This window comes from Lissotriton vulgaris, chromosome 2_1 (assembly GCF_964263255.1).
Source record: "Lissotriton vulgaris chromosome 2_1, aLisVul1.2, whole genome shotgun sequence".
NCBI lineage: Eukaryota > Metazoa > Chordata > Amphibia > Caudata > Salamandridae > Lissotriton > Lissotriton vulgaris.
The window spans coordinates 1,838,285,714-1,838,312,197 of NC_141687.1; the positions used below are offsets into that span (position 1 = coordinate 1,838,285,714).

At 45.1% G+C, this 26,484-nt stretch overlaps 1 protein-coding gene across 1 annotated transcript in view; it reads right to left on the reverse strand.

The window, feature by feature from the left end:
- The window catches only part of DIS3L (DIS3 like exosome 3'-5' exoribonuclease), a 408,581-nt gene extending 382,574 nt beyond the window's left edge, over positions 1-26,007 (reverse strand). The window contains exons 1-2 of the mRNA XM_086957989.1: positions 25,811-26,007; positions 5,833-5,986 (exon numbers count right to left, since the gene is read on the reverse strand). Of these exons, the coding sequence (XP_086814115.1) occupies positions 5,833-5,986; positions 25,811-25,949 (293 nt within the window). The 5' untranslated portion in view covers positions 25,950-26,007. The remainder of the gene's footprint in view (positions 1-5,832; positions 5,987-25,810) is intronic.
- Between the last annotated feature and the right edge of the window lie 477 nt (positions 26,008-26,484).

Sequence of the window (26,484 nt, forward strand, 5' to 3'; positions counted from 1 at the left end):
AGACTTTCATAAGCTTTGTTAAGATAAAGGCTAGAACACATGAGAATGAGGTAGGACCGTTAGGTGTTTGAGTATTGACTTTGTAAGGTGTGAGTGTCAGTCTACACAATCAAGTTAATCATCTGATATATTTAGTGTACATATCTTTCTGATTTCTTGGAGGACTTCCATTAGCGGCCCTCATCCTCCTGGACCTGTCAGCCGCCTTCGACACGGTCTGCCACCACACACTAAGAACACACCTACACGACGCCGGGATCTAAGAGAAGGCCCTGAACTGGACCACATCCTTCCTCTTCAGCAGAACTCAGAGAGTCCGCCTCCCACCCTTCCACGCCACTGCCACCGAGATCATCTGCGACGTACCCCAGGGCTCTTCCCTCAACCAATCGCTGTTCAACATCTACATGGCACCACTCGCCCATGTCGCCCGACAGCACGACCTCAACATCATCTCCAACGCCGATGACCCTCACACCACCAAAACCAACCTCCACGAAGGACTGAAGGCTGTCGCCGAATGGATGAGGAACAGCCGACTGAAGCTGAATTCGGAAAAGACAGAGGTCCTCATCCTCGGGCCCACCCCTTCAGCCTAGGACGACTCCTGGAGGCCGACCTTACTGGGAACAGCCCCGACACCCACTGACGATGCACGCAACCTGGGGGTCATCCTCGACTCCACCCTCTCCATGACTAAACAGGTTAATGCCGTCTCCTCATCCTGCTTCAACACCCTACGAATGCTCCGCAGGATCTTCAAGTGGATCCCCACCGAAACGAGAAGAACAGTCACCCAGGCACTCGTCTCCAGCAGGCTGGACTACGAAAATACCCTCTACGCAGGAACATCAACCAAGCTCCTGAGACGGCTGCAACGCATCCAGAACGCCTCGGTACGACTGATCCGTGACATCCCTCGCCGCAGTCATCTCACAACCCATCTGAGAGACTTACAATGGCTCCCCGTCAACAAGAGGATAACCTTCAAGCTCCTCATCCACGCACACAAGGCCCTCCACAACGCCGGCCCAGCGTACCTCAACAGACGACTGAGCTTCTACGCCCCTACCCGCAAGCTCCGCTCTGCCTGCCTCGCTCTCGCCACAGTCCCCCACATCCGAAGAACGACCGCTGGCGGCAGATCCTGCTCCCACCTCGCCGCCAAGACGTGGAACACCCACCCCCCCAACTTACGGTAGACCCAAGACCTACTGACCTTCAGAAGACTCCTCAAGACCTGGCTCTTCGATCAGTAGCAGCAACCCCCCCCCGTCCCCAGCGCCTTGAGACCCTCACAGGTATATAGCGCGCTTAACAAATGTCCTGATTGGTTGTGTTAATTTTATTATAACCAATGCATTTAACAGTTATATATATACCAAAGAGAAACCTTCGTATAGGGAGCCACCAACCCTGCAGGGCGGCTTCGGAGCAGCCCGCCAAATTCCACTCTCCGTGAACACACACACAAGAGGCCCACTTCGAGAGAAATGAAGCACAGCGCTTCCTACAGTCCAACCAGTTTCAGCTATGCAGCCTTGATCACGGAAAAGGAAGTCACACAAAGTGCATCTGTGCTTACGTTTTTATAGTTCTTTTTGCAGCACCTGACTGATTGTAGCCTGCATCTCCCACAGTGCATCATTCTTTGCAGGTAAGTGTAGATATTGAGAAAAATACTTGTTATGGCAGAAAGATTTTAATCCGCTCAGCTCCTTGATGCACTTTGTCCTAAGAGTATGCTCAGCAGTCAAATGTCATTTAAAAGCGTAGTCCAGGATTTCACACTTTACTCCAATTGCAAGCGTCTGTCAAACGAACGATTGGAAGGGGAATCAACCCCAACCAAATCCCTTCCAGCGCTGCCGTCAGTTTCACCATTTTGACATCTCCTTAGTAGGTCTGGCGGCAGTGTGTGGGTCATGCTCCCTTGTCATATATCAAAGAGAAGCCTCTGTACAGGGAGCCACCAACCCTGCAGTGCAGTCTCTTCAAAGACGGGCACGGAGCAGCCCGCCAAATTTCACTCTCCGTGAACACACACACAAGAGGCCCACTTCGAGAGACATGAAGCTTTTAATTGGGGAATTCAGCACAACGCTTCCTACAGTCCAACCAGTTTCGGCTATGTAGCCTTGATCACGGAAAAGGAAGTCACGCAAAGTGCATCTGTGCTAACGTTTTTATAGTTCTTTTTGCAGCACCTGACTGATTGTAGCCTGCATATCCCACAGTGCATCATTCTTTGCAGGTAAGGGTAGATATTGAGAAAAATACTCGTTATGGCAGAAAGATTTTAATCCGCTCACCTCCTTGATGCACTTTGCCCTCAGAGTATGCTCAGCAGTCAAATGTCATTTTAAAAGAGTAGTGCAGGATTTTACACTTTACTCCAATTGCAAGCATCTGTCAAACGAACGATTGGAAGGGGAATCAACCCCAACCAAATCCCTTCCAGCGCTGCCGTTTGTTTCACCATTTTGGCATCTCCTTAGTAGGTCTGGCGGCAGCGTGTGGGTCAGGCTCCCTTGTCATATACCAAAGAGAAACCTCCGTATAGGGAGCCACCAGCCCTGCAGGGCGGCCTCTTCAAAGACGGGCACGGAGCAGCCCGCCAAATTCCACTCTCCATGAACACACACACACAAGAGGCCCACTTCGAGCGACATGAAGCTCTTAATTGGGGAATTCAGCACATATATATAATGACTGCTGTGGCAGATGCAGGCAGGAGGGAGCGGTTTCTTGCACCTAGCGTGGCAATGTGGGGCGATACACAGGTAATGGACGGAGGTAACGGCTGCTCTGTCCCGAATGGTAGGCACCTCCATTCCACTCACCCCGGTCATGGCATTTATGGTTTACTCAGAGCAACTGCAGGCCACACATAGGAAATTCATCTCATTGGATCTACTTCTGGCAAAGCGGAGGGTGGCATGCAGGTGGAGCCGATAACGGGCTCCCAAATTCAAGGACTGGGCGAATGATCTTACATATTGTAAGGATCAACTAACTACATATTTAGAGCTCTTGCCATTGACTACATGTCCATGGGACATTTGGGACCCCTGCTGACATATTTGTGGGAGAGCTCAGATTGACGCTCCACATGGCTGATCATGGGGGTTCTAGACACCTGAACCTACATTGGGTAGCTATAAAGACAATTTCAGCAGTAGCAATCCGAACGCCCACAGCATGCAGAGACGCCTTTATCAATCCGATCTCAACAACATGCACCCTCCTCGCTGAGGATCACGCTTTAGAGGCGTCACCCATACTCCAGAAAATGAGAACCAGGGGGAATGGTATTAACTTACTGTTCAAAACATACGGGATGCCATTTTGAATCACAAGCTTTGTGTCGGTTAAGAAATTATTATATGTGTGGACAAATATAATATTCAGCAAAATGTGAATGCACTACTGTACCTTATTGTAAAAATTCAATAAAGAAAAAAAACATCTTGCCAGCTTATCATGCAGTCCTCTGAGATAGTGTTGTGGTGTTCAAAGTATTGGATTCATTATCAGAATATGATGCGTTTACAATATCCAGAGCCTAAGCATTCCCAGAAATTGATATGCGGCTACCAACCATGCGGAAGAATGCACTTTTGGAAGCATGTAGTAAAGCAGAGGTCTTCAAACTTTTGTTGGTTGAGCCCCCCCAGCTGAATTTTTTTAGATGTTGGGCCCCCCCACCACCTGACAGAAATTTCAAGCGCGTAATCGACACCAATAGGCCGTGGGAGGAGCTAGGATTGTGCCCACACAGGCGTGACGTGCGCGCCACTTGTTTCATTTGGCAGCGCGTGACCGCATGCCTTTATTTTCTTCTGAACTTGCCCCTTTTATATGTATTGTTTATTTATTAATTTTGCAAGCACGGCACGCTTTTACTATAGTGGCCTCGCACTTTTCCCCCCCTGGAGAAGCAGACAATGGCAGCCCCATGCCTTTCTTTCCAACAACAAGAACCCCCCCATCCCCTTCTTTCTACAATAGCTGTTGGAACCAGAAGAAGGTCCCTCCGTGGAAACCAGCAGCTGTGAGCAGTCACATTCTGAGGTAATATTTCACTTCTATTGGTAAGTAGAAATCCTCGTTGTACAAAGAGGCGTGGAGCTCCTACTACCATGGCTTCCCCTCAGTTCAAACACATCTTCAAAGAGTTTCTGAATTTTGCTTAAATCAACAAAAAGCACATGGTAACTGGGCTAAGTCGGCGCTAACACATCTGATGTACAGAGTGGGACAAAGCGGTCTGATTTTAATGGTTTTCACACATACATATGTGCATTTACAGCCCGCAGATGATATAGACTCGATATTAAATGACAACCTCCCATCTACGTGCAATCCATACCATGAAAATAAAGGGACAGAATCCAGGCGAATTAGGCGCCTTTAGATGCTTCCTGAAATAGTTACACAAAGAGCCAGAAACATCTGCTTGGAACGACTTAAATGTGCATTTTTATACAGAACATGAAATGATAGCGGTCTCCTTGATTCCCTGCCTGCCACTGCTCAACACTTACCAAGGAAGCAGTTTATATACCACGATTAGGACTATAAAATCCATTCAATTCATTATATGAATTTGTTACAGGAACCGGACATCATTTATCTGCACTACTACAAATCTGTCCAAAATGCTTGTGGGATCAGTAATAATAATAATTGCTTTGCATGAGTGCTGGCTGGGAACAATATCCCCACTTAAAACAAACACGCCCTCAAAGTATGAACTACTTTGAAACATCAGCATCCCACCCTCTCAGTTAAACTCCAAGCAGGCAACTACCACACGCACTCAAACACATACATGTTTCATCGCACCATATGCTGGCAGCCGAGCCTTACTTCTCTCAAATCAAAAAGACCGACAAGAAGAGCTAATAGCAACAATGTATTTGCAAGGAAGCAACATTTAGGGCACACAAATATTTGACAATTATGTCCACTGCTTGACAGATGTTCAATGCATGTTTTAAAATGTTTATTCAAGTTGTTTATACTGCTTAAAGGGCCCCTTGCGGGATTGGGAGATTTTAAATATAAGCAGCACAGTTTCAAGATAGTTGGATTGTTTTGTTAGGCACGGGGAGATTGTGATTTGCCCAGAATCACAGGATGTTCAGCTTCATTGCCGAGACTCTAACTCTGGAAACTTTTTGTCTTTCTGGGAAGAGCTAACTCTCCCAGGAAGGGGTTACTTCATGGAGCTGAAATGCTTCAGCTGCAGTGGGAGGCGAGGGGTCTCCACTGCTAAAAACGAAAGTCTGTTTGTTTGTTTGCTTTTGGTTTTAGCAGAGGAGGCTCCATGCCTCCCACTGCAGCTGAAGCTGTCAGCTCTGTGAATTAACCCCCTCCTGGGAGAGTTAACATGTGAAAAGAACGGGCACGTCCTGCCCCATCGATCTCCCCTCCCTCCCCCTTAGACATCACAGAATCCTACAAGAAGAATGGAGCGACGCCGGGAACAAAGGTCAGATTTAAGTGGAGTCCACGCCCCCCCTGGGAAGGTGTCGCGCCCCCCAGGGGGGGCGCGCCCCACAGATTGAATAACACTGTAGTAAAGTGATGGTCTGTCCCAGAGGTTAGACTACTTTAACGCCTTCTTTTGGGACGTGGCATGTATTGTAGGCCTCCTTGCTTCCAGCAACAGAGCTCGCCATGGCTGTGCAGAGCAGACTTATTTTGTTCACAAGTGGGAGAGGTAAACACAAAACCTAATAAATAAAACATAAATACAGATGCAAATACGTTTCAAAGCACCCTGAGAAAAGGAAAACATCTTTCTATATGTGAAAGAGGTATTACCTGCGACCCCTGTAGTGTTGCACAGCCTGACACGCCGTCTGTGTGAAGATAAGCCCCCTCAACTCTGGCATTTCCAGAATCTCCAGATAATCCTGCACCACCATCCAGTCCGGAACAACATAATGAGTCAGGTCTTCAGACAACTGCTTTCCCCCTAAGAAGTTATTAAAGATGACAAACCTGCACTTTAGTACAAGGACACTCTATAAAAGATAGAATATTGCATCTTTGGATCCAAGCCTGAGGGACTGATGCGCCTTTACATGCAATGAAAAGTGGGGTCAAAGACAAAGAGGAAAATTTGATACAACATGCCTAGAAAAGATAGGATTTGTTTCAAGGTTATAGTATAAGATCTATGATTAATTTATGATATTTTTCAATTAAGACTAGCATGGGATTCCATTTCATGCTTGGGTTTCCAATTGGGGAGGGGAGGCATTAACACTATCAGTGCTACAGCAATTCCTCCTCCACGCTGATGATCTATGAATCCCATTGTTCACGACGAGCTCAGCTCGTCATGAGCACACGACCAGTGTACTGCATGACTAGCTGAGCTATTCATGAGCATGGAAGGGGTTAAAAAGCTAATGTCAAAGGCACCATGAAAGCAAAGCTAAAGTTAGTGTAAATGGCAACAATCCGCAAGTACCCCATGAGCAAACAGTGGATGCTGAGATTCCAGACCCCATGGTCATCACGAGACATCAGAGCTCGGAGGCTAAGTATCTTTGCTAAGATGTGCCAAACTGAAAATCAAATGACTTATTTCTGTATCAGGGATTTTCATCTAGGACTGGGTACAATCAGAACTAGTATTTAGATGTACAACAAATTATAATTATACAGCAGTAGTAACAGCATGCATATAAAATAACGACAGGACAGGTTGGCTTGCTGCAGACTGGTAAACAGTAGATCAGTGGTTTCTGTGCATTAAGTGCACTGTAGCGCAGTGAATAATAAAACAAGCATTTACAATGCAATGGTCTCGTCCTTGTTAAAGTTAGAGCTAATGGCATTGCTCATGACATTATTTTTGTTTTTAAAACATATAAATAAATGGCATTGTTATTTACAATGCCAATAGCTTAATCTCTCGTAAATGCGAGACCTATTGCATTTGCACCGACACACACACACAGAGCCACACGCACCCACACACACACAGAGCCACACGCACCCACACACACACAGAGCCACATGCACCCACACAGAGCCACATGCACCCACACACACAGAGCCACACACACACACAGACAGAGCCCCAAACACACACACAGACAGAGCCGCACACAGAGCCACACACACAGACAGAGCCAGACACACACACACACACACAGCCACACACACACAGACAGAGCCGCACACAGACACACACACACACACAGAGCCACACACACAGCTCTCTGCCCAGTAACGCCCTAGGGAACAGAGGCACGAAAAACCGGATCACAAGCAGGGCACAGAAGCACAAAAATCTGGATCACAAGCAGGGCACAGAGGCACAAAAAATCGGATCTCAAGCGGGGCACAGAGGCGCCTCGAGGGGGCAGGGGCAGGAGAGCAAGCACAAGCAACGAGGGGGCAGGGGGGCACAGAGGCACAAAAACCGGATCACAAGCATGGCACAGAGGCACAAAAAGCAACGAGGGGGCAGGAGAGCAAGCACAAGCAATGAGGGGGCAGCAAGCACAAGCAAAGAAGGGGTAGGGGGGCACAGAGGCACAAAAACCGGATCACAAGCAGGGCACAGCGGCACAACAAGCAACGAGGGGGCAGGGGCAGGAGAGCAAGCACAAGCAACAAGGGGGCAGGGGCAGGAGAGCAAGCACAAGCAACGTGGGGGCAGGGGCAGGAGAGCAAGCACAAGCAACCAGGGGGCAGGGGAGCAAGCACAGCGAGGGGGGGGCGGAAAGCAAGCACAACGCGGGGACAGACGCACAACAGAGGGGACAGAGGCAATAACACGGACACAATCAGAGAAGAGAGGCAAGAAAAGCGAGCACTCACCGGAGGACTCGGCAGCTTCTCGACTTCTTCCGGTGGTGGTCAGGCAGAAATCGCGTCAGAAAAGCGCCGCCGTATTCGCATTCGGGGCGTGGTTTTTGCTGTTGAGTGACGGATGACGTCACGTAGTTAAAAACTGCAAAAAACACACCCCGGAATCCGAAAAAGACGGGGCTTGAACGGAGTGACGCCCCTCTCCTCCAATGGCTGGCCTCCGTTTAGGAAGCCAGCCAATGGAGAAGAAGGGCGGGTTCAAGCCCCCATACTTGTAAACATAAAATCTCGGCTGTGCGACACTGCTGCACAGTGTACGCTGGACCGAGACCTAAAAAGGCACAGTTATTGAAACAAGCGTTCCGTGGAATATTACAACCTCCTAAAACACGAATCTGCACTTTGATTGATAATCTATTGAGCTGTTGGGGGTTCTGCATTCCGGCAAGTTAAATGACAAATATCTCCTACATTCCTTAAATAATTTTTTTAATGCAAGCGAGAATACTTGCAATTGCTACCTAACTCATCCACAGCGTGGTATATTGTGTTCCCATATTCAAAAAACTTCTCAGGGCTAGTTCCGCACACTCCCGGATGTAATGTCTTGGGGTCAAGTAATCCTAATCTCTCTCAAGTAGGATGTGTTCCATCGCGCTTAAGGTACGTCTCTGGGGTATACGGGTGTACAGGGCCTCGATATCCATTGTGATAATCAGGTCCTCTACAGGGTCAATCTCCAGATCTCTGAGGAGGCAAAGAACATCTTTTGTGCCTCTCAAGTAGGAGGTAGATGTTTGTACAATTGGGCTTAGTAATCAGTCGCAGAATTGTGACAGGGGCTCAAGAACTGAGCCTATGCCTGACACTATAGGTCTTCCTGGTGGGGGAAATTCAGTTCTTATGAAACTTGGGGAGAGTATAGAACCTCAGGGTGCAAGGGTTTTCACACACTAGATAGTCTGCTTCATGTTTCGTAATCCAGTCATTCATAAGACCTTCATCAACCATGCTTTTGATTCTGTCTATAAGCCTTGGCGTTGGGTCAGTCTGGTACACTTTATAGCTGTCTTCATCAGATAACAGTAGGATACATTCCACATGGTACATTTCTTTATCCATAATGACGATAGCTCCACCTTTGTCGGCTGGTTTTATAATGAGTGTGGTGTTCTCTTTGAGGTCTGTGAGAGCTTTTCTTTCACACTTCCTACGGTTCTAGAAGCCTTTGTTGTTCTGGCAGTCAATTGTGTTTATCTCCTTAAGGACGGCCTGTTCGAACGTCATCACATGGCAGGGGATGGACTGCGTTGGTGGTAAGAAAGTGGATTTTTTCCTTAGCCCTGTGTTAGGTGTCTCCTGTGGGCTGGGTTCTAAGTCTTCAAAGAAGCTTTTCAGTTTTATCCTTCTAAAGAAGTGGGCAAGTTCAAAGCGAAGGGCAAAAAGGACATTTCTCTGTGTTGGCACAAACCCTAGTCCTTTGAAAAGCAAGGATTCCTCGTCTGGGGATAATATCTTGCTGCCGAGGTTAACTATGTTGATAGGTCCCTGCTCGTGGTCGGTTGCTGGCCTTTGCTCCGTGTGATCACTATGTTGGGTGCCTGGTCTTCCCAATGTACTCTGGCCTGTTGTCTTGATTGTTTTTGTCTTCCTCTTCCCCTGCCTCTGCCCCTGTATAAAAAAGGCAGAGGTCACCCGGGGCCAGCACACGTAATAATAAATAAAAAACAAATAATTGCCAGGGTGATTATTAGCTGCAAAAGGGTGTGCATCCCGGCTTCTCCACGTCAGAAAAGCACATACCACAACCACACGCACGGTGCGTAAACACGAAGCCCAGGCAATCCCCGCGGGACTGCTGGGCTTGCCCGGGATCAGGAAAGCAGCGCTGATCAGAGCGCACAGCTGACGCAGGGCCCAGTCAACCTCCGATAGGACACCAGGGAATTCACAGGTGTTTCAAAGACAGGCTGCAATCAGGGCAATCTGCCGAAATGCATCTTCTCTAACGCGAAGATCAGGGATCCAATCTCTAACAAGCAGCCTGTTTTCCAGACAGTGGAAACCAAATTTAAAAAAAACAGCAAACACACAGGTTACCAATTTACTCATCAAGGGACTTACTTAAGGCTAAAATCCAGTGTCCTCCCTTCCACAGCTTGGAAGACGAGAGTACACAACTAGGATTACAGCGAGGGACGCACCTTGACGTAGTAAGACCATGAGTGGTGGTGTGGATGCGTGCTGGTGTAAAAATTTACCATCCCCATAAGGAAACCCTCAATTCCTTAAATTTCAAATTATTGTGAATTTTAATTTTTAACTATAGGGGTCTCTCCTTCACCCTCCTCCCAGGGGGTGTTTGGGAACCTCAATTAGTGTAAGGCTGTGAGCTCATCTCACACTTCTGTGTAAAAACAAAATGTGTGTGTCTAATGTTTGCAGTGAAACGTGTTACACTCAAAAGCCACTATATGTATATTGATGCATGTGGGGCAATTTTCACTACAGTTTTCACTTTGCTTCGACCGAATTGCTCTCAGATTAATATGTCTCTGATGTCAATCTCATTTTCTTTATATTTACAGGTTTCAGAAAACTCCTTCAGGTAGAGTTTGACATTTGTCAACCTACCCAGTGGTAATTTCAAACCAACTTTTTAGTAAGATATGAGCCCACAATCTTTTTTCCGTCCTGATGAATGCCGCGGACCCCTTGGGCCATATGGGCAGAAACATGTAGATGACTTTAATCACTACGGTGATGGGGTACTAATTCCCCTAATAACCATTGTTTCCATTTTTAATAGCATGTAGTTGCCTGTTAAAATAAATGCATTTTGGCAGTTATATTGGTTTTTAACAATCTCTCACTTTCACAGGCACCCACTTAGATTTAGAAGTGCCTCCCTGTGTCTAAGTGTATGCCCGCTCTCTACCAAACCAAGTTTCTAGAGAACGAGGACTTCCAATGATGAAGCAAGACACCTGGTGGAGTGTGAGGACAGTCCTTCACTTTTTGTGAGATGCCAGGTACTTGACTAAGTACCTTTACCCCTCAATCACTTTACTTTCAGGGTAGCTTCTTTTGTGAATACATGTTTAGTATGGAGACTAGCTCAACCTGAATACCCATACTTCTAGTTCCCTTCCCTGGGACTCTACAGGGTTAGATTGTTGCAGAGTTTTATGTATGTCATTTTGAGTTCCTTTGGGAAAATACCTATATTCAATGAGTTGGTGACTGTTCTGAATGGATTGGCTGCAGAGCTAGTAATTGACATGTGTCTGCAGGCAATTCTGCAGGAAGTGCAGCATTGATGAAGGACTGATGAAGCCTTGATTAGATTAAAGGTGTGTGACTGTAGATGTTTTTCCGTTTTGTTATCTGGTAAACTGTATTGAGCTTCTGGAACTATGGTTGAGCAGGGGGAACGGATACAAGTAGAGTGAAATTGGTGGGTGAGACATAATGTTGGTTTGCCCTCCAAACAGCAAGGGCAAATGGTGAGGAGTCCTTTAGCCGTACTTACAAGGAACCAGGATGTTGTAAGGTACTACCACTTCAGGTGTTATAGCTGGCAGATCTTTTGTCCTCTGAAATCTCCTAGGGGTGCTGTTGTTTGTGACCTTGAGGCCTCTCATCAAGTCTGAAGGCCCTTCACCAGCTCTGGCTACTCAAATTGTCTGCCCCATGTTAAGGGCTTGTGGCTACTCTCAGCTCTGCAGGCTGTAGGTAAGCTCTCCAGGACATAGGGCAGGTCTCCCTTCAGCAAGACAGACACTACATTAACTGTACTGGCCACAGTCAGCTTTTTTTGCTACCAACTCATCGTTCTTGTGAAGAAAACAAAACATTCAATGATATATAGTTACATCAATGATTATACATTGAGACACAAATATGCACTTGTTTAGTATCCACAAAATGACATTTAAAGGAGTCAAGTAAACATATATGCAGTGAAAAGACTGTAAGATAAGCCATATTAATTTAGGTGAAACATAATATTGCCTGAACATACTGTTGAACTGAGAATGTTCACTCAGGGGTGTGCAGGGCCATGTTCGGAGTGCTTAACTGGGACTCATTTATATCAAATTTTTTGATTTTGGCTCTAGGCTAACCTGAATATATGCAGAAGCCTACCCTTTTCCGTGAGACAAATTAAGTCTTGCAACTGTCCTGTAACCTGGAGGGGTGGACCCATGGTGGTCTCATTTTGTTGACAGTGGACTAACATCCCTGTCATGGGTTTAGCATGTACAGAATTGAAGACAGCATACTGTGTTTTATGAATCCACAGTCAGGATCAGACCTTGTATCTGTGTAGCCGGATCAATTTGTGTGAAGTTCTGCATCAATGTGTAACCTAGATCCTTTCGCTATCATCCATGTGAAAAATATGCCTTTGTGGCTTGTGTAGTACATGCAGTATGTGCATGAGTGAGCTAGGGTAATGGAGACCTGCAGGTCCCATTTTGGAAGCACCTAGCCTGTTCCTATGCACACGATGTAGGTGAAACTGTTTTCACAGACAGAGGTAGAGTACTGCTGTCATTTCCAAATAGAGGGGGGAAGACAAGGCTCTTTTTAAAAAATCACTTAAGCTGCTTCCTATGGTACTGTCATTTGGTAGGTGTTCAGTGTGGGACTCTCATCATTGTTGTTCAGGGTGAGAGAGATATTTTCAGTAAAGTTGGCCTTTTGTCTTCATCCTGATCACTGTTCTGTATGGCTGGTGAAAAGCCATTTGCAGAAACGTCATGCCTCTCTAGGCCTTTGTTGAGAGTACTCCAGGCTGGGAAAAAAATCCAAAAAATTTCTCTATTACCTTTTCTATCTTAGGCGGTCTGCTCTGGGCTTTTTTTTATCAGGTATAGAAACACTGGGAAGGCCTCCTACAATAGGTGAGATCTTTCAATGGGAGTTGTCGAGTTAGAATTCTTCTTGCGGAATATTAATGGTTTGCGATGCCCTCAAAGACATAGATTAGTGATGAAATATTTGAAGCAAAGCCCCACTCAAATATGTCTAATCCAGGAGACTCATTTGAATCAACTGGAGAATTTTTCCGTATTCGCAAGGTACTCATGGATAACACATTTTTACACCTCAGAACAGGACGTCCAATGTAAGGGAGTGGCTATATTAATTAAACAATGGGCAGGGTGCACAATCAAATCAATAAACACTGATAAATCAGGGAGATGGTTAATGGCTGAACTAGATTTTGGAGGGTCAGAAGTTGGTTTATGTATCTTTTTATGGTCCCAACATAGATGACTCTACTTATCTATGTAAGCTCCAATGGTCCCTGATGGAAGTAGACTCCCCTATAATTATTGGAGGAGACTTCAATGTGCTCTTAGATCCTCTAAAGGATAGATCTAATCAGAGTCACTGTGTAAGGAATCATTAATGAATTAATTATTTATGATAATGGGGAAACATCGAGTAGACTGGTGGACATGCAAGCTCAGTTGCTTTCATTATTTTCCGAGATATATAAGGAGGACACCATGCCAAACACGGAGATTCTTAAGAATTGGCTGAGGGAACAATCATTATGGACCTTAACAGCGGAAAGCAGGGAATGTTTAGATGCCCCAATAACTGACGGAGGAAATATGAGAGCAGATTGGTAAAAGTAAAAATAATAAGGCTGCAGGAACAGATGCTCTTCCTAGCGAGGTATATAAACTTCTGCTAGAGGAATTGGTCCTGGTTAAGGGCATCTTATTTAATTCAGTTTATCAGTCTGAGGGTAAGATTCCTAGGTCATGGAAAGAAGCAACAATAGTGCTTATTTTGAAACCAGCAAAGGACCCTATAAGAGCTGATTCGTACAGATTGATCTCTGTGCCGAATGCAGACTATAATATCTTTATGAGCATTTTAGCAGGGAGATTGGTCAAAATCTCTCCACAGCTGATAACACGGACCAGAAAGGATTTATTCCTAAAAGATATATACAAGAACAAACCCAACAATTGGTTGGCAATATCGATCTTGCCATAGCTCGAGCCAACCCCTTGGCCGTAATAGCATTAGATGTGGCCAACGCGTTCAATAGAGTTCGTTGGATATATCTTTAGGAAGTGTTAAGAACAATGGGCTTTGGGCCCACCTTTATTCAGACTTTGATAAACTGCTATAGGGGGCTTCTGCTAGAATGCTAGTACACGGGGTTTTAACATATTTCTTTAATATTTTCAGAGGAACAAGACAGGGTTGCCCCTCTCCCCTCTTTTGTTCAATATGTATATAAAACCTCTGCCTCAGGCAATCAGGGCAGATGATCTGATTACACCCTTTAAATCTCAACAATATAAAAGCAAGGTTGCACTACATGCAGATGATCTGTTGTTATTTACTGATAACCCCACAGGGGTACTACCAAGGGTGGAAGGTCTGCTAGAGGAATTTGGGTCACTGTGGGACTATTTAGCAAACACCACCAAAACAGAGGTGAACAGAACATGCCACGAATTTATATATCTGGGTATAATAATCATAAAGGATATTAAGAAAATCCCACAGATACATTTAAATAGGACTATAAAAGAAGTTGATTGCCTTATTAGCTAGGTGGAAGAACCTCCCTTTAACAATATATGGTAGGGTCAACTTAATTAAAATGATTATTCTTCCTAAGCTAATATACCTTTTTAAGGCCACCCCCCTCACGTTTCCAAAAGCAGACATTAGTAAAATCCAGAGTAAAATCACAATCTTTATCTAGGCCTATAAAGATGCCAGATTGGCTTGGAAAAAAATTGAGGCGGAGGATTGGCCCTTCCGGATATTAAATGGTACTGTATTTCTTTTCAATTTAAAAATATCCGGATGTTACTCACGAAACCAGATGAGTCATCTTGGGGTAGACTTTTGGTTGAATTTATAGGGTTGGATGGCGGAGAAGGCTTCTTATACAAATTTGGGGCACCAAGGTACCTTAAAAAGTGTGGCTGAAAGTACTGGAGGCTGCTCTTAGGCTGTGGCATAAGGTCAGAAGAAGGTGGGGGGATAGGGTACTACTCAGAGTTTGCCCCAATCTGGGAATCCACTGGGACCCCGGAATGCCTTAAGGACAGTCCAGCAACACCAATCAAAAGAGCCGGTATTGTTATATAGTCAGACCTGGATTCCTCAGAGGGGGTTCACCGATGGGAGGTTTTAAGAGCTAGGATCAGAAATGGCCTCTCCAGATTTAAATACATGCAATTAACCTCCTGGGTCGCAGCAGAAAAGAGAGAAATACACAGGGATTGAGAGGTGGAGCAATCCTTACAAGAGGTTAATCTCAGGAGCAAGGAAATCTGCAAATGGTATAAGAAATTTTTAGAGGCAGAGGAGAATGAATGCCCCTCACAACAACTAGTATGGAATCAGGTACCTTTGGAACGCAACATCGAAGAACTATATGAACCCTCATTGAAGTTGCTATAGAAGTATGTCAAGCCGGCAAATCTTAAGAAGAATCGTTTTTTTCTCATCAATCGATTATACTATACTCCTGCTAGGACAGCCAAGTTTGCTCCACTCTCCACTCCCAAATGTCCAAGGTGTGATTCCATCAAAGCCAACGACCTTCATATTTTTTATGAGTGTCCTAGACTTTTTGCCTTTTCGAGTAGAGTCGCGGAGGCTCTGTGTGGTATCTTTGGTGAGAAAATTACTTTAAATTTGACTCTTGTTTTGTTTGGGGACGATAGTATATTAAGGAATAAGATGAGATATGCACAGAGAGTTATTGTTATATTTTATATTATTAGCACAGAGGGAAATCTGTTGGAAGTGGAGAGACTCTAGCCGCCTAAGCCTGAAGACTGGGTTAAAGCTGCATTTAAAATGTCTTGATTAGACCAGGGAGGAGGAAATGAGAACTGTTCGAACATTTGACAGGCCTTTACAAAGTGGGGTAGAGGTCTGGGGTTAGTATAACTACCCTTGGCTCCTCTCGGTCCTATGATTACACCAAGCCACTAACAAAGGGGCAGGTCTGGTACCGGACACAGACCAGAGCGAATGCAGCAGCCGCTGGACGCACAGGTCGGATGGGTGGCTTTTGAAGAATTGCAGGCGCATACTTGGTGAGATGAGGACAAAAAAAAGAGAGTACTCCAGGCTGGAGACTACCCTGTTGTGAAGAGCATCACTCTACACATAAGCTGTCTGGAGAATAGCCTAGATAGGGCACTGGACAGAAGAACCGCCACAAACCAGTTTTGAGATTGCAAACAGATCATCCACATTCCTTACCTGCTTTGACTGCATAAAGTGGGAGCTACTTACATCTTTGTTGTTCCAGTTCCAAGTCCTTTCACCAAGGAAGGAAGTCTTCCGTAGCATACTTTAAGGACTTCTATACAACAGCCAGGACTTAGGTCTGTGCGACAGCCAGCTTCCCAGAGGAGAGGGTACATCAACTGGAGTCTTTACTTACTGTAAGAGCTGTCCTCCTGACCTGAAGCCAGACTGCCTGCTGAGGGAGTGAAAGTCTGCCAAGCCGCGGGAGGTATGACTGTCCAGGTAATGCCAGAAACTGCCGTGCCAGCCTCTAGTATGGAGGGTCTAACAGGACAAAGCAGACAGTAGAAAGAGATCTGCCAGTCTGAAGAGGGTCAGTGCAGTCCCCTCAGAAGTGCGGTCCAAAGAAAGCATCACAAGTTGGCAGCCAACCTTGCAATAGGAACATTGACAGTTGAATTTGCTGCTTAAATCAAGAGATGTGCCCATGGTGAACATAGCGACCGAAATTCAGAGCCGTTACAGTGTGACGTCGCCACAAAAGAAAAAACTATGTCCACGGTGAACGTCACCGTCTTAGCCAAGACTTATGCACATGACAGTAACCACTGCATTATTTACAAAGCACATCCCGTGGCTGTTAGCGAGCCGTTGTGACACCCGTGTGAGTTATGGCCCATCTACTGCGCAGTGACCCAATAACGGGTCTGATGCCTGCCATGAGCTCTCACTAACTTTCATTACCTACATTCACCACAGAACTCACAGCTGCAGCTCTGTCTGCGGCCTACCAAGACCAAGGGCCACATCTACAACCATGCTGTCTCTTCCTAGAAGTGGGCGAGATCGGAGATATGTGATGCTAAAACACATTGAGACCTGCACTGTAATGAGGCTGTATTTAGGCGACTGTACTGAACTGAAAACAACCATAATTGAACTGGGGTTCCTGCATCTGAGCCTTGATTAATGTCTCACAAAAGTAACCGAACAGGGACTTGCCTAGACTCACCAGAGGAGGGACTAATGTTAAAGAGAGAAGATGAAGAAAGAAAACACAGTATCCTAGGGTGCAGTAGCCTACGTGGGAGTGCATATTATTGTACCTGCGGCAGTATACCATTTTAAGTGTGTCTATTGAAGTATGTTTCTTATCCAAATTAAGCACTGAGTTGGACAGATATTGCTCTACTGGGTGGCCTGAGTTCAGAGTTTCCATACCCCTAAACTACCTCCCTGAGAAGAGTGTGAATGCTATAAAGTGCTACAATGAGAGTAAAATTCTGAAGGGGTTGTATGTGGCCCAGTTTGTGAAGCTAAAGTAGTACAGACTCTGGGACATCAAAGATAAACCACCTCTGCCCCCACGGCTGAGGCCCTGTAGCTCCTGCTTGCCCCCATGCTCAGTGAAATGGATCTGACACATGTCCTCTGCCAGAAAGGATATGTATTAAAAGTGACTAACTATACATTGTATACCACCTCAGTCTATACAGTCAGTGTCATTCACTTAATACTACGTTTTCAATGGGAGTCAAGGGCCCAATGGGCTATGGTAGGATTGGTGCAGGAGGCCCTAAATGCATTGAAGGAAAATAATTTAAAAAAAAGATTTTTTGACAAAAACTAACACTGTTTCAAAAAACACTTCACAACTTTTGGATATCACCAATACTCCACAACACAACATGGACCCTTGAGTTGTTCTTGAAGCGTTTAAATGCGCTTAAGGTCATGTTTAGTGCTAAGATGTGAGTTTTTGAGCACCATATTGAATGGGTTTCAAAACTTCTGAGGTGTACTTTTTAGGTCTGGTTATCGCTATACCTTGTGTGAGCAACAGAAAAAAGCTTTAAGAAACACAACCGTCAAAGAGACTTCAGCTCATTCGACATGTTTACCTTGACTACAGCATTTGATTGGGCAGAACTTGGTGATGCTTCGGAGAAAGAGTGCAGTGCTTGTTGCACTTCTATTGACTCCTGGGTGGTGTTCCATCACCTAACATGGCTACCGCATTAAAATGCAATAACCTGGCAGTGGGCAAGACGAAGACAACCCCACAATGATGAGATAATATTGGCTAAGAATATTGCTCTGTGAACAAACAGCAGTATAACTGGTGGAAGTATTGATGAATAGCGCTTCCCAACAAGGGATTTCTAAGTCCAGCATGATGATGCAGCAGCATCTGAACCAGTTTCCTTTTTCTTCCCTAATTGCATCAGTGACATTCGAAACAAAAAAGTTTGTTTTGACCTTCCTTGAACTCCAGAAGTGCTACTCAATGTGGCCTTTAGCCTGGCATCTTGCGTTGTAAGTCTCATCCCAGTCCCTCCTCCTGCACCAACCTACAACCTCACATCACTCTCCTCCACTTCACTGGCTCCTCCACAGACTGCTCCCATCTCACACAACAGCTGTAGCCTCAGCACGCTCTCCCTCCAATACCAGCCCCTGCATAGAGCAATTGCTATACAGACCAACAGGCACAGATGTTGGTCTACATCATGGCTTCAGAAGCAGCAACAACATCATGTCTGGCCACAGGTGACCTTTAGCCTGCAGCACCAGTCAACTCCCACACCAGATCCCAGCCACAGCTACAGTGCTTCATCCTTAGCCTATCGTGATTCTTGTTGTCTTGTTGCCTTTGCCTGCTTTCACTACTACCCTTTGACTAATCCCCACAGCATAAGACTGATCCCGGCTCCCACACAAGCCCCAGCTCAATCTCCTTTCCCATACCATCCCACTGTCTTATTACACTCTCCCCAATTGCATTGCAGATGAAGTTACGGATGGATCTGAATAAGCATCTAGTACTGAGGGATGGACAGATATTCTGTGACTAGATTTGTATAAGTGTGCATGTTCACAAGTGTTCAGTAGTTTAATGTGTGCTGTGTTAGAGGTGTAGCCGGGAAGTGCTGAGTGACAGTGGGTGGTGGCCTAAGGCAATCCGTCTGTGTTCGTCCGCGCCCGACTGTCGCCAGGACCCAGAACCTCTGCATGTTCTGGGTCAGAATTTGGTAACTGCCCAAAATCTGCTCGTACCTACACGAGTCAGAAACTCCCGGAGAATAGTCACAGGAGCCTGAACAACTGCTCTCACTGTGCAAAAGACACGCAATGCACGCCGGTGCTACTGGAGGGGCCCTTTGCATGTAGCTCGTGCAGATTTCAGAGCCTACAAATGATACAACTACCCAATAACACTATACTTGCTGATAACATAAAACAGCCCAACCACCAAGTAAGGATAGACTCTCGGGGTCGGACTCATTCAGGGGACAAAAACTGGAACTGCCTACTTCGCAATGAGAGATCATTACCCAAACATGCAGTGGAAATCTGGGACCTACTTTCTTCCAGACATCACAATATTGGTTTCTTGACGGAAACATGGCTTAAACCCAGCTCAACCCCCGACAATGCAATAGCACTCCCAGAAGGCTACAGCATCCTTAGCTAGAAAGGCCTACCAAGGTGGGGGGCATAGCAATAATCTATAAAGATCACATCAAAATAACTATTCTGAAGCAATTAAGCAGTGATAGTATTGAAGCTCGTTTTCAGAATTGACCTGCACCCGCAACATAGTTGGAAAGGTGCTTTGGTCTACCGGCCTCCTTGCCCACTACGGGACTTCTCAATACAACTTATGGATCTGATCTCTTCGCATGTCATTTCCACAAACAATTTCGTCCTTTTGGGCGACTTTAATGTCCATAGCGAAGACCCCTCGAATAAAGATGCAGTCTTGCACCTAACAGACTTAATAACTTTAGATCTAAATAAAATCAACGAAGAACCCACTCACACTGAAGGACAAGTTAGATCTGATTTTTACCAACTCCTATAATTTGCTCTGCGGAGCCACCAACCCACTCACATGGACCGACCACTCATTGATCGAGTTCCAACTCATGGGCCCCAGGGCACAGAACACACCGTCCTCAACCTCCCTCAGCGGACGCAGGCAGTGGCACAAAATCGTGCCTAGACATTTTCAAGATATTACGCCAAGCCATTGGAACCTCGATTCCGAAGATATCAGGGCAGGCTTAGCCCGGTACAACTCCACTATTAAGTCGGCCATTGGTTTCCAGGCCCCCTTAAAACTAGGGACTAGATTAGCGAGGCGTACCCAGTCAGCTTGGTTCACTCCTGTACTTAAGACAAAAAAATAACCCATGTAAAAAAATTAAGAAGTTCTGGCAAATCTCTCACATTGCCTCTGACAAAGCACGCTATAAATCAGCCCTATCTAATTACCATAAAAATATAAAACATGAACTCACAGCCCACATTGCACTGAACTCGAACAGGCCGGGAATGCCCCCAAAAGCCTCTACTAGATCATTTAAACTTTCACTCACCCAGAAGCATGCAACATTGAGCAAGCTCAGACACAAGCCCTGTGTGATAAAATTGCCACGCATTTCACACAAAAAAGAAAAAAAAATCGATTTTATATACGATTACATTATCCGAGACGGAAGCTGCCAACATGATTCCGCTGGTGAACACGTATTTGTCCTGCCTAATATACTGAAGGTGGAACACATCCTTTTGCTGACGCCCGAGGAGGTAGAATCTCTACTCAATAAGGTTAAATCACGCTCACCTCTCGATATCATTCTGGCTAAGACCACCTCACTGCTGTCCAAACAGCTCCTATCTGCTCTATACTAAATCTATCGCTGGAAATAGGTCTTCTCCTCAATGACTGGAAGGCAGCACAAATAATTTTGATGCGCAAGAACCTCAAGGCCCCTATGGACGACCTCTCCAACTATCGACCTATCTCGCTGCTTCCCCTCATGAGCAAGATTTTGGAAAAACATACTAATAAGCACCTCTCGGACTTTGTTGAGGCCTCCGGTTATCTTGATCCCTTGCAGGCAGGATTCAGACCCAGACACAGCACTGAGTCAGCTCTAATTGCGGTCACTGATAACAACAGACAGTAACTAGACAACTGATAGGCAGCTCTACTGGTGCTGCTTTATCTATCGGGGGGCTTCAACACGTCTCTCACCATATCCTGCTCAGGAGACTCTGTGAAATTGGTATTCAAGGGACAGCCATGCAATGGCTATGGAGTTTTCTGGGACACAGAACTCAGACTATCAACTTGGGCCCTTTCCGATCCAAGACAACGGTACTGACCAAAGGGAGTACCCCAGGGATCCCGTCTCAGTCCCACCCCATTTAACATTTATGTTGTCCCAATGGCAGGAGTTAGTGTTCACTCCTATCTCGTATGCTGATGATACCCAGCTCTTACTTTCCTTTGACAAAAACAACCCCAACGCTCGGTCCATCTTCTCAGAAAGTATGAAGACCATTGCCTGCTGGATGAGAAACAATTTCCACCAGCTTAAAGCAGGAAAAACTGAAATTATGCTGTTCAGCTGCGCATCTTTGAGATGCTCCCCGAGCTGGTGGCCAACGGAGCTAGGATCCACACCAACCCCAAGGCAGTGGTAAAAAATGTAGGGGTCCGCTTGGACCAGTAGTTGCTATTGAAGGAACAGGCCTCTACCACCATTGGTGCCTGCTTCCATGTCCTAAGCCTCCTGTGAAGGGAATTTACCTTCCTCCCCCTTTCCACTTGGAAAACCCTAATTCGGACACTAGTATTAAGTCGCCTGGATTATTGCAACGCTTAGCAGATCACAGCAAATGAAGCATCTGTGAACAGACTACAATTGGTTCAAAAAACCGCAGCCCAGCTTATCTCCAATGCTCCCTCCCGCACTTCTTCCCTTCCCCTCTTGCAGAGCTTGCATTGGCTCCCAGTGCGCAAGCGGATCCGTTTTAAGATATGTTGCATTGTACACAAATTCCTAAACGGTAAAGACCCCAGTTATTTGACAGACAAATTCACAAAATGCCAGCCTCCTAGGGCACTTCGTTCTGGCTATAAATCTCTTCTTGTAGTTCCTCGCTGCAAAAAATCCCGGCAGGGAGGTAAAGCTTTATTCCATTTAGTCCCGACCTTCTGGAACAAACTACCCATCCAGCTGCGGAAGTGCGCCGATCACCTGCAGTTCCGGAGCTTCTTAAGATGGCACTGTTTTAATAGGTCCCTTCCCTGGTCAACGAAAGCAAAGTCCTAGAGCGGAGAGACCCCTTACAGGGTGATTCAAGTGCTTTATAAACCATAAATCAAATCAAATCAAGTGCAGGGTGAGCACTGCGAGTGGGGGGTGAAAGAAATGCCTGTGCTGTGTAAGTGTAGGGTGGAAGGTGTGAGTACAGGGTAAGTGGTGTGCCTGTGAGATAATGCAGTGAAGAGGGTGCTCTTGTGAGTGGATGGGGAGCGTACAATTTAGCCTGTGTGAGCAGAGGATGACTCGTGAATATATGTGAGTGCAGTATGAGCTGCATGAATGCAGGATGATGTATCCCACCTAGACACTAAGTAATTCACCATATCCTTGGCAATTGGCAAGTGGGATTCAGTGTAATTTGAACTACAGTTATAGAAGCTGATCCTGCAACAAAACGTCAGCCTTTTGAACATGCTGAAAATTGCTTTTCTACAGGTGATAGAGTCATCAAAGGCCAGATGCTGAGCTCTGGTTCTGGTAAGAGTCTTCCTGGAACTTTGAGCCAAGACTTCTTATGGATTCTGCAACCCACACCCTTATATTAGTCACCAAGCCCCTTCATCTAGTGGTCAAATTGTGCAGCTGAAAACCAGGAAACCTGGTTTCCAACACGGTTTACCTCCTAGACAAAATTTGTTTTACCCTAGCCAATTACTTTATTTTACTGTGCCTCTATGTCTTCCATAACCCCTTTTAAGAGTGCCTTAAAAAAAATCAATTTAGGATGTGCCTTCTACAAAAACTTCACTTTTATATGTTTAAATAAGACGGTACTGTGTCCCCATATGTTATAAAATTCTAAGCGGGTTCATGTGACAACTGACCTGCCTCATGGTTCACTACTAGCCAGGGCCACTGGAATTATGTGGCAGAGGGGGGGGGGGCAAATTGACTAAATTATGCATCAAGAAAAGGCAAATTATGCTGCGTAATGTACCACATTTGTCATATTACCACCTCATTATTTTGTCATTTTTACACATGGTAACACGGTCTCTGAAAGATTTCACCTTATTACTACCAATTTAACATCTAAATCCAGGATTAAGCAACGGAAATCTGACCACTCAACTTTTGTGAAGGACCTGCAAGAGCACAGGATCACGTATCACCATGTTTTAAGTAAATTTTGATTCGTTTGAGCTAGAAACTGTTTTTTTGCCAAACTCTACAGATTATGCAGCAGACGAAGGATTAGGTTGCAAATGCGACAAATCCAATATTATTCGAAAAACGCTTGACTCACATAATTCCAGCGTCCCTAATAGCATACTCATCGCAGACAAGAATGTTTACAAATTTACGTTTGGAAACTGTGAATTCTGATAAACGTCAGTCAATGCAGAAATTAATTTTAGTGTAACTAACTGAAATGCTTTAAAAATAAAGAAATATACCTTTTTGAAATGTGAGCCTTTGGCACATTTTTAAATGATGAATTATAGTGGGTTCAATTCCTGTTTTGGAGTTTAAAAGCAAAAAAAGGCCAGTGGCTGAAGCACTTAATATTAATAGGCTACATGGCCATGTTGTATTGTAAATGAAATCCTTTCCTTCTGTCTCCCATTCTGGCAGCAACAGTCCATAATAAGAGTGGGGAAAGCAGGGGGTCTGGAAACAATTAAAACACACAAAGGCCTGTGAACTGATAGATGATCAATTGAAGACCTACAAAGTACTTTGGATGAGGCAGAGTGTAAGTCGTCAGCCCCTGCCAAGGACAGTTCAAAAACTGCCTATGCAATCCACAGCACGGGCTACGGTAGACGAATGGGGTTGGTTATCTAAAGCACTTTCAGCCTAATGGGTGCTGCGCCCCTGAGGATTTTGTGTCAGAATCCACCTTGGTCGCTGCTGAGCTCCACTTCAACAAAAACACACCGATCCTCACGGTTCTCCATAAAAACCACAACAATCAACCACACTCTACTACTGATATGAAGGCTTTTGACATTCCATCACTAACAAGATCGAAGACAGTATGGCTATGAATGGTCTAAAACTAAATGTCTCAAAGCGACATCAACATATTGCAACTTAAACAAGAGCGATACCAATAAGAACATTAAGACTGTATGCGAGAGGCAAATACTCAGCTAAAGTTGCCTAACCTTTATTCAATGTTCTTATGAATGATAAACTTGAAAAGCAATGTCACAACATAAACTCACTAAATACTGTATTTCCCCATCCCAAAAGGATGAATCCACAGACAAAGTACTTATGGCAGGAATGCAAAAAAAGTATGAATCCTGCGCTTCATTGCAACATGTCCATAAAAATCAGCATCACATGGATATGACAACGACTCTGGTCAAAGCAGAAACCTAATCCAATATTAAATGCCTCATTTTTAAACGACTCAACAACACCGCCCAAGCTTAACTCGAACAATTAACTTGTTTTCTCATAGCACTAGAACCCCCAATTTAGCTGCCTTTGTGCTATACATCACAGATATTACTATGGCCCAATTCACTGCCATTGGCAGGATGGAAGGTTGAGTCCGCTTTGCTAAAATACATCTTTTTGAAATACCACTTAAAACCAATTTTTATACTGTCTAGTTTAAGCTTTTTCAAGCCAGTTATTCGCCTTTTCTTTGCATATACACGTCTTTGCACTGCACATTGTCATTGCGCGTTCATTGCAGCACTTAGCACCACTGTTTGGTGTACTTCTGAACAATGAGGTTTCACTGATTCAAATACACAAAGTATTTATATGGCAGATTGTCTATGATTTAATAATTAGAGTGAATCTTTTGATTTCACTGTTTTCTCCAACATTATACCGATTCAGGACTTCAGTATATATGTATAGCACTAGCTTCTATCTGGTTAAATAGGCAGCTCTTGCTGAGCTTACATTGCCGGAGTACAAAGTCGTCACTTAATGATCACCATAATGTCAGTGGCAAATATGAAACTCGCGGATCCATCCAGACATTACAATCTAAACGTAGTCGCCAAGCAAGCCCATCTATCAAAGACTCGGTTTGCTTACGCTACATAATAAAACTAATGTTTCTTAGTCCAGAGCCAGGTGATACGAACTCAATCAAGACCCAGTCAATCGTATTGGCCTTCGTAAACACTAAAAACCTGCACCTTTCAATAAATGTTAATTATTTACACAGCAAGATTACCTATAAATCAGCAGATCACAACTGTACCTCAGTTGATGTATTTACAGATTCAGTTCATAATGATTGCTTTTCAAACATCTTACAATACATTAAAAGAAAAGCACTAGTGCTTTCTGCTTTGAGTAGTAGTAGTAGTAGGTGGCGTGCTTCTCATGCTTTTATTAAGAGGACAGCTCCCTTTTCAATTTCATAGAAAGTCTACCACGTTCTAAAAGCTGACTGTGTGCACTTAGTATGGTGCCACTGGGCATCAATTCGGCAAATTAACTTGTAAATTGAGTCCTTGTCAGTGGCTTGGTATTGGGTGATTAGTCTCTAAATCAGCCCACGAACTGTCCTACTCTGAGTGAGATAACCCTCCTGTTACTCGCAGTGTCCATCGTACGTCCATTCTCTCGACCAAGACAGGCACTTATTATTACAGGCACAAGCGCTTCCCCCGTCTCACCGGGCGCCTGGATGCAACCTCCTTGGCACAGACGGCTCGCGCAGGGCACGTCCTCCCGCAGATAGTGTTCCCGCACTATCCGCACACTCCGGCCCCGTGGGGCCCGTAGCAGCAACACCCGCTCAGTTCGCAGCAACATTTTGGAAGCGGAGAGTTCTCACGTGCCGCAACTACAAAACCAAAACAAACGTACTTCCGGCTGCCGCCTCTCTCCCAGCCAATGACAGCACACTTCCGCGCTCGTCATTCTCTTGACCCAGAAGTGATTGTACACAAGGCGTGTTTGTATACAAAAAGTTGTTCATCGATTTCGTACCGTTCTCGTTTTGAACGATTATGAGAATGTAATAACAGGTTTTGTTTTTTGTTGCGCAGTGGTGTATCATAACGATTGTTTCGCTTGACAGGTATGTTTTTATTACTGCCAAAGACCAGCATTTCCGATGTCACAAAGGAGTCCTTGCTGCAGCCTCGAGCTTAACAATTCATTGTTTCAGGTTTGTTTGGTTAATTGGATTAATTTGAACTGAATGAGGACAGCAACTCGGAGAATGCATGTTGTAAAGTTTGTTAATACACCGATTAGGCGGTGTAATTCTTGGGCATGGTACTGGCAGGGTGCTGCTAGCGCACAACAACGCAAGGGGAAGGTGCGTGAGAACGTAAGCCAGCGA